At 37.4% G+C, this 9,330-nt stretch overlaps 1 protein-coding gene across 1 annotated transcript; it reads left to right on the top strand.

The window, feature by feature from the left end:
* The first annotated feature begins 7,903 nt into the window (after nucleotides 1–7,903).
* Nucleotides 7,904–8,874, top strand: LOC134248373 (uncharacterized). The gene has a single exon (XM_062730779.1). It carries the CDS (start codon nucleotides 7,930–7,932, stop codon nucleotides 8,872–8,874), a length of 945 nt encoding a protein of 314 aa, XP_062586763.1. The 5' UTR covers nucleotides 7,904–7,929.
* The last annotated feature ends 456 nt before the right edge of the window (nucleotides 8,875–9,330 follow it).

Here is a 9,330-nt window from a genome sequence, read left to right as displayed (position 1 = left end):
TGTGGTTGCGGAAATATGCTTGCAGTTGGCTCATCAGTATCTGCATCATATCCATTGTCTAGATGAGGTTTTGTATCCAGTCTGAGATGATTAAGCTCCTTGTGACCAGTGTTGATCAAATGGTGAGTCAGGTGTTTCCCACATGGAAAATGAATTTGTCCAGTTTCCTCTTTAATGTAGGGAAAGAAGAGATCTTCCTGGTCTGGACTGTCAAAACTGGTGTCACTGTTACCTGGTAAGTCACGAGACAATGAATCAGGTACACACATTTCCTTCGCTGGCTTGTAAATAATGTCAAAATTAAACTCCTGTAAAATGGCTAACCAGCGCTTATAAATGGCACCCTTGAGTTTCTTCTGGTACAGGGGTTTCAGAGCTTGGTGGTCACATTCCTCAATGAAATGGGTTCCTCTGATGTATGACGCACATTCCAAAACAGCATATGTCATTCCCAAGAGTTCCAACTTTGTTGGTCCATAAGAACGCTGCCATTTGGACAGTCCTTTGGAACCATAATGTACGACATGTGGAGTTTCCGAGTTATCCTCTCCTGGATGAATTTGGTACAGCATGAACCCAATGCCCCGACTTGATGTATCTACAGCAATGCGAAACTGCAGATCAAAACGAGGGTATGCAAGTACTGGGGAGGTCGAACTTTGCTTCTTTAGTTCTTGAAACGATACCTCATGCTGTGCGGTCAACCGGAAATACACACCCTTCTTGAGAAGGAAGAAAAGTGGATCGGCAATCGAGGAAAAATTTGGAATATACTTCCGAAACCAGCCCACCATGCCCAAGAAACGTCAAAGTGATGACACAGATGATGGTGCTGGGTATTCCTGGATGGCATCTACCCTATCTGGCGGAGGGGACAGACCATCTTTGGAGATCACATGTCCAAGGAAAAAACACTTCCTTTGTGCAAATGTACACTTGCTGGGATTAAGTTTAAGGCCAGCCTGTCGGAATCGGTCAAACAGCTCTGTAAGGTCCTTTAAATGTGATTCAAAGGTATCAGAACATATAATCATATCATCAAGATAACATAATGCTGGACGAAATGTAAGTCCATGTAAAACTTTGTCCATCAAGAGCTGAAATGAATTTGGCGCTGTGCCGAGTCCCATTGGTAAGCGAAGGAATTTATAGGTGCCAAAACAGGTGTTAAATGCTGTATATTTGGAAGATTCTGGAGCTATGCCCATCTGAAAGAATCCAGAGCTCAAGTCAATAGATGATATGAAGTTTGGTATACGATGGGTAAAGGATTCTGCCAACTCCTGTAAGTCAGGTATAGTTTATCTAAAATGTTGGGACTGGGAGTTTAAATAACGGAAGTCGCCGCAGAAACGATACATAGACAAACTTGACTCTTTGGAACCAGGGTGAACATCCGCTTTTTGTTTCTTACGTTTGCTTACGAGCACGATAGGGCTAGTGATGGGAACATTTTCATCAGCTTCTACAGGTGCAATGATACCTTGATGTAAGAGCTCCTGTAAGTGATGACGCAACACTTCCTTCTTGTCTGGGTTTAACCGATATGGACGTTGATGTTTAGGTTTAGAGTCTGGTTTAAGATGGATATTGTGTTGGACCAGTGTGGTGAACCCTAAACTTGGAGATTTTCTTTTGTAACAAACAAATTTTTGTGTTCATAAAGTGTTTGTGACAATTGAGATATCTGAGAATCGGACAAATGTGAACACTGTTTGTCTAAATCAAAATTTGACATAAATGTCTGAACTGCATTAAACTTGATATCTACATTGTTACATTGGTCATAAGCTTGTCTACTACCCTGTAATGGGATAACATGACATGAGTCATCTAACGGTGACAGTTTGGCTAAAAGGTCTCCTTTCTTCAACATAATACAAGAAGTAGTAGTATTACAAACTTTCAAACAAAGTACATGATTATATAACACAGTAACAATTGCTCTAGCAACCAACAATCCTAATTTCAAAGCTTTGTTTGATGTCATACAAATACCTTGAGTACCAACAAAAACAGATCTAGGTACTCGAACTTGTACAATACTCTCTTTGTTAGGTGGTAATTCAACATAAGCACCACACTTCAGATTACAGTTTTTAAACTGCACAGAACAATTTCCAAAATCCAATACTATTTTATGAGATCTTAAATATTCTGTACTTAGAATCAAAGGATGTGAGGTATGTCTAAGTACATAAACAAGAACTGAATGCTTCCCAGAGGGAACTCTAAGTTTCACACATGAAGTACCCACTATGTCAACTCTCTGACCACTAGCAACAACAATCTCATTATCCTTACAACAGGTAAGTAATGGGGTACAAGATTTCTTTGGCAGTGAACTATACAATGCATATGACATAATATTGATTGTACTACTGCTGTCTAACGAAGCAGAAATTTTTACATGTTTCACTGACACTGGCATGTACATAAGCTTTGAAACATCATGCCTAACATTTATACATTCATCACTGACAATATCAGTACTGTCTGTATCAGTACAAGTTGATAAATTATTGTGAACATCATTGTGAATACAATTTGCCATTGCTAAAACACTGTCACTATCAGTGGAAGTAAAGTCACATGCACACGGCTTGCAAGACTCACGCAAATTGTCTGCAGGTACACTAGTCAATATCAGTATCACAACTGTCAATATCAGTTACATGTGCACTGCAGCGCGAGGAACTGTCACTATCAGTTGAAATAAAGTCACATGTACACGGCTTGTCACAATATTCACACGCGTTCACAGCTGGTATACGACTGCAACTGGGAGATCGACTCCGGTGACGCTTTAATTGCCCTTTTTAGGCTGCCCGCGTCCGGTGGCGCCCGAGTCTCTCTGGTTTTCCGTGTGCGAACGAGGGAACAAGGCACAGTCTGACGCAATGTGTCCATACTGTTGGCACAGTTGACATTGTGCTTCTGGATTACTGGGTGTCTCCCCCGTCCACTGACATTCACTTCGGCGGTGTCCTGGACCATGGCAGTTAAAACAGATGATCATGTTCACCCCACTGCGTTGCTGCCTAGTCTGCTGACGAGGAGGTTGGGGTGGCTGTTTCATCATTTCTGTCAAGGATGCCATCTTTTCGGTGAGATCATTAGTTTGGTCTTGTAAAGATGAGCTGGGTTGAGTTGCTAAAATTGCATTGCATCTACTCACAGCGCTACCATATCCGACTGACTCCCCTACCCGAGCACTCTGCAGTTGACATTGTGCTTCTGGATTACTGGGTGTCGCCCCCGTCCACTGACATTCACTTCGGCGGTGTCCTGGACCATGGCAGTTAAAACAGATGATCCTGTTCACCTCACTGCGTTGCTGCCTAGTCTGCTGACGAGGAGGTTGGGGTGGCTTTTTCATCATTTCTGTCAAGGATGCCATCTTTTCGGTGAGATCATTAGTTTGGTCTTGTAAAGATGAGCTGGGTTGAGATGCTAAAATTGCATTGCATCTACTCACAGCGCTACCATATCCGACTGACTCCCCTACCCGAGCACTCTGCAGTGCTTCGTCAATGTTGGTAGGCTTCCCTGCCCGAACAAAAAATTGTAGCTCTGTCGGAAGCCCATCGATGAACTTTTTTCTCATCAAATCCAGCGGTGACTTCTGGAGCTTTTTCCCTACTTTTAGTATGTGGAAATAAAACTCCTCAACAGTAGTTTTCAGTTTTAGGCTGTTAAATGCTTCAGTGTCCGCTATGAGAGAGCCATTCATATGGAGAATAAAGGACACATACTTGAGTTTGAATTCTGCTTCAATGCGGTGCCAGGATGATTTTGTCACGACTGGTAAAGAATCGAACCACAGAAAAGCTGGTCCCGCTAAATATAGGGAAAAAGCAGAAACTTTGAGATGATCCTGCGTGATTCCCTGCAAAGTCATAACGGCTTTGAAGTCCGATAAAAATTACTCTCCATCTTCATGCGCAAACCTAGTAAACTTTGAAAGGGTGATGGGAATGATTGGTGACGAAAGAAGTACAGGTGCCCTCGTCAATTCCACGTATGGGGTAGATTGATGCACCAACGGGTGTGGGTGACAGTCATACGTTAGGTTCAATGGGTCCTCCCTAAACATGTGCGAGTTAGGTGCAGGTGTGTTACACAAATCGTCAAGAGATGGTAGAACACGACTAATTTCAGGAGGATTAGTATCGTCTTGATAGTTAGCCATTGTACAGTGGTAAAAAGTTATGTATTATATGTGCATGACGATCAATTTCGATGATACACACCTCGACTGAAAATGGCGGCAAAATGTCAGTCGTTCCTTCCCCAGTGCTTTTCTGTACATGTCACACACTCACGAAATGTCTAATAAGATGTTAACTCACAATCTTCTTCTTTAGATTCTCCACCATGTTATATGTATGGTTACTCGCTTGGCAACATATAATAATGCAAACAATATATTCTCTTGATAAATGACTTCGACTTCAGCACGTTTTACTTCATTTTATTATCGGAACTCTCTAGTCTCAAAATTATACAAATCAAATGTGCACGGTATATATCCGGGTTGCTATGCAATGCCATGGTCAATAATACAACATTAGAACTATAATTGAAATCTTAACCGAAAGTTAGTCATACTTAAATTAATAGACTCCACTGGTCAGAATCGTGCGACCAACCTTTGCATTTCAAACCTGAAAAGAAAGAATGTTTTCATGAACTCTGTGCAGAAACATCGTCTCAAGCTACGGTCCCGAGTCCGTTTACATGTACAGCTCTCTCCTATGGGAAAGGATCGTACATTTTGGCCGTGGTTTGCGACGATGGTGCAGAAAGTGATGAAATTTTCATTCAATAATCAAGACAAAAGTTTATTTAATCATTAAACTACGCTTATACTATATGTAATCAGGTGAATGTCATTAAAGATGGAAAGGAAAGTAAATAAATTAGAAGGAGGGTCATGATAACTACACGTGAGTGATGCTCGAATTTTTAACATTGATTATGAGTATAGGAATAATACTCTTTGTTTTGACCTATCATACAAAGATTTTGGGATTTGTCCGTTTCCAAAATGAAAAATAATCAATATTGAATTTAACAACTACACATGTAACTACGTTTAAATTAAATTAAAATCTTAGTGGTTTGTGATTCTTTTCAACTTTACCAGTTGATATATGTATATGTGTATTTACAAAACTTTGAGGTATAACATTTTAAAACTGGAGTCTTTTTTTTCTCTATTTTTAGTTATCAAAATCAAACATTTCTTTTAATTGAACAAAAGATAAATCTATTGGCTTTATATCTAAATTTCAATATAAATATTTAAATATAATTCGAAATCTTATTTTTTTTAAATGATACGAGTATAATGAAACATTTCTTTTTCCGCTTATATTAATTTCTAGCAAAATTGACTGCATGATATTTATGGAAAACTCAAATTTTATGAATATTTTGTTTTCAAGAGAAATGCATGTCTAGCTACATGTACAATATTTTTTCCCCACTTTTAAAAGAGATATACTTGTGGGATTTTCTTTGGTGTATGTTCTTATACAACATTCAATAGACTACCTTTAAGGTCTTTTAACTTGATGACCTTTTACCTCCTGATTATTAGACCGTGAAATTGTTGAATAACAAACATAATACAAACTCGAATAATCTGTAACTCCTGGATCGATAACAACAAAAAAAAGCACCATTTAAAGACCATTTCTTCGTAAATTCGTTTGTGCAAAAATTCTTATGCAGCGTTGGGAAATATCTGTTTGAGAAGGTGGGGAGATACGGAAATACAGGTAAATATAAAATAACATGTATATCCCGTCGGTGGATCTCGTAGAAATTATAACTGTAACGGGTAATACGCCCATTTAGATATGAATACGGAGTACCATGTTTTGGAAACCTATAGCGTGGAAAATTCAGCTTCAGCTCAAGTAATAATTAAGGGTTACGCCACCTTTCATTTTTGTTAACCCCTTTTTTTCTTAACAAAAGGTTGTTTAGTTATGTCCGTTATGCCTCCTTTATACAAATTTTTATGTATTAGACTGTAAAATAAGTTTTCCTAAACACTGTATGTTTATGTATATCACTCTGTATGCAATACATATAAACTTTTATTTTGAAACCTATAAAACATAATAAGTTTAAAGATTTTGGAATGAAGCTTACTTTAACATAAGTTATAGGATGTAACATACATGTAACTTGAGACAGTTTACGTTTTATAAACTGCAAAGCGGTTTACACAATTAAAGCGTAAACTGTCCAAACGTATGGTATCGTATAACATAAGTTACAATAAGCTTCAATTCTTATAATTCTATTTCAGTGTAGACAATTTTTCCTCCAAAAATGGCTTCAAATAGAACACATTTTCAAAGTGACGTCGAGCGGAGTTATACATTTATGACGTAACGCATTGTGACATAGGCAATTTAATATGATATACGATATAAACTAAAAATTTTATCCAATCAAATGACGTGTATCAACTAAAATTGAATTATTCATAATTTAAATCAATACTAAGAAAAAAAGAAATTGATTGTTACATGTATACTATAATCTTTATCTCGTTTGTACATGTTTATTCATTGCACGGTCGTTTTCACAAAAATCTAACGACTGAGACATTCCTCAACAATTATATATCTTATGATTCGCTGTTATATAGAAGACATTAAAAAAATCCTATATTTCATAAACCATAAGTTACTTACTAAATAGTAAAAAATATTTAAGAAAAAATAAAAATACATGTATCTAACAAACAAAAATTACATGCAGAGATATCAAAGTTTCATCTTTATAACCGTAAGATCGTTTGTGAAAAGGTCCACTGGGAAGTAATACATGTAGTTGTATATAACAATGGAGATCAAATCAACACCACAGGCGATTTTAAAAACGGCTGATAGAAACAAAAGGGTTACACCATCGATACGAAGTAGTGTATATTAGTTTACCAAAAATAGGAAAAAGGTGTGTCGACCCCAGATTTAAAATGAAAAAAAAATGATTTTAAAAAGTGGGGGTCAGTCCCCAAGTGCCTGTGATCAACACACGTACATGAGATGATCCTTCCACGATCAATAAGAAGTACTGAGTACTATGCATGTAATACCATTAATATAAAACTCTCTCTCTCTCTCTCTTTTATTCTCTCTCTCTCTCTTTGTATTTATAGTAGGAATTTTGCTACGAATATTCGTAGATTTCTTGATTTACATATAATAAGATATATTATAAGATATACTGATTATCCATACGACTGTCAGTTCGAAACTTTAAACTTTTGCTGAAATTGAAAATTTGATAAAGTCTTGCACGAGAATGAGTCAGCTGAACTCTAATCGTATACAATCTAGGACGGTGTCATGTTTGCAGAGCTGTTAGTTAATGGAACCTCTTTTTTGTTGGTTGTTTGGCATTAAAACACACATCGAAAAATCCTTGTGTAGGTGAATGTTTGACAGAGAACGCCTGGAAGATTACCCGACATTATATTTTGAATTTCTAAAGGGTGATCGTTGTCTAATGTTATTGGCTAAACTGTCTCATAGGACTTCAAACTTACAGCCGCTTAATTAAATTGGAATGAAGATGTAGGACTTCAGACCTGCAGTCTCTTAATTAAATTCGTATGAATTTATTAATTGTTTTGGTTCTGCTAATGAGTAGTACTGATCTATAGTTGATTAATTAAATGGTTTTCGGGGATTCTTGTTTAGAAGGTAAACATTTTAAACAGTTCAGGGAACGAATTATGTGTAATCAATATTTCTTAATTGTGAATTTATTGACATTTTCAATTTCCTTTCATATCGCTTTCGTAATGTTGATTATGAGTATTCTATTATAGCCTTTATAAAACTGATGTTAATTCACATTTTCTCTTATTAGGTGAAGAACTGGGGCGCCTCAGAAGAAAACATGGCGAACTGCTTCATCAAGTGCTGTCGGGTATTAAAACACGTTCCTGTTCGCATAATATGTTTTTTGGTTATTATCCTCCACTTCAGTGTTGTTGATTACTATCTGGTGGAACATAAAGACAGTACATGGTTGGGCTTCCTCGCAGCTGACGTCATCACCCTGTGCCTGTTTATTGCGTCATTTATTCTATCATATCAGCAACTCAAGGGTTCGAACACTGACACAAAGATAGAGAAAATTGGTATTTGGGTGGGTGTTGCATCTTGGTTTCTATATTCAGTCATTGTAGCGACTAAGTCAGGCATCATTTTTATTGACTTTGCAGATGATCTAGATGAAAAGGATTTTTTTGGTCCGAACACACTGAAAACTGCATTGGCCTTAGCCGGAGTAATATTCCTTCTTCATCTTTCTTCGCTACATGACGCTAAGCCAGGGTCGGAGAGACGAACATACATAGAAGAACTATCAGGAACTGTTATTTTCGACATTTTGGATTGTGTGGATAGTATGGAACCGCTGTTTATCAAAGAAGATCGTGAAGCTTTCCCGCCGGGTCTCGTAGAAGCCATTGTGGCCGTAGCCTGTCTAAATTTTGTCCTACCAACCGTACCTCTTTTGACCCTATCGCATACTAAATTCGGACACGCCAAGCTACCCCGACGTTTGATCATGATACATAAGATTATCCTGGCGTACATTGTCAATCTTCCACTTTTGGTTATGAGAATGATTTTATGGCACGGACTAGATCATGGCGTCTCCATTTTTTCTTTGAAGAATGTGATTGTGATCGCTATGATATCGTATGATTTCTATGAACATCACGAGGCAGATATGGACAACTCGAAGGAAAAGCATAAACAGCACCGAAGGGAGAACGGAGACGAAAGTTTACCAGCGGATGCTTACGGATTGGAAGATCGTTACGACTACAAGTGAACTTTCCTAACAAAAAGAGCAAGACAACTAGGTTCAAAGTTCAAGGTATAAAACGCATACCTGTGTAATGTGGAGATTTTTTGATCCGTGTTGATATAAAAACAGTGAATGAAATCCCTTTTCGACACAAAAAAACCTTCCCTTCTATCCCAAAGAAGCGAAGCATTGAGGATGCTATTGTAAATATGAATCGTTTTTCCATGGAAAAAGTACAACGAAAAAAGTGTTGAGGACCAAATAGTGATAAGTGAGTGTCATTAAATCGTAGGACAGAGAAGTAGAACTTTTACTTGACTAGAGTAAATAATGTTTACGCACTGCCAGTATAGCATCAAGCTCACAAAAGAGTAAAGCTTACTTCAAGCATATGTGTAAACACCGGTTATGTGTTATGGAAATAAAGAAAAGTGAGATTGTCAAAAATAAATAAAAAGAATAAAAGAAAATGATTTTTTA

This window comes from Saccostrea cucullata, unplaced genomic scaffold (assembly GCF_032062105.1).
Source record: "Saccostrea cucullata isolate Sc308-1 unplaced genomic scaffold, CSIRO_AGI_Scuc_v1 ctg3780, whole genome shotgun sequence".
NCBI classification, from domain to species: domain Eukaryota; kingdom Metazoa; phylum Mollusca; class Bivalvia; order Ostreida; family Ostreidae; genus Saccostrea; species Saccostrea cuccullata.
The sequence above is the reverse complement of the archived record's forward strand: the minus strand, read 5'-3'. Positions and strand labels throughout refer to the sequence as shown.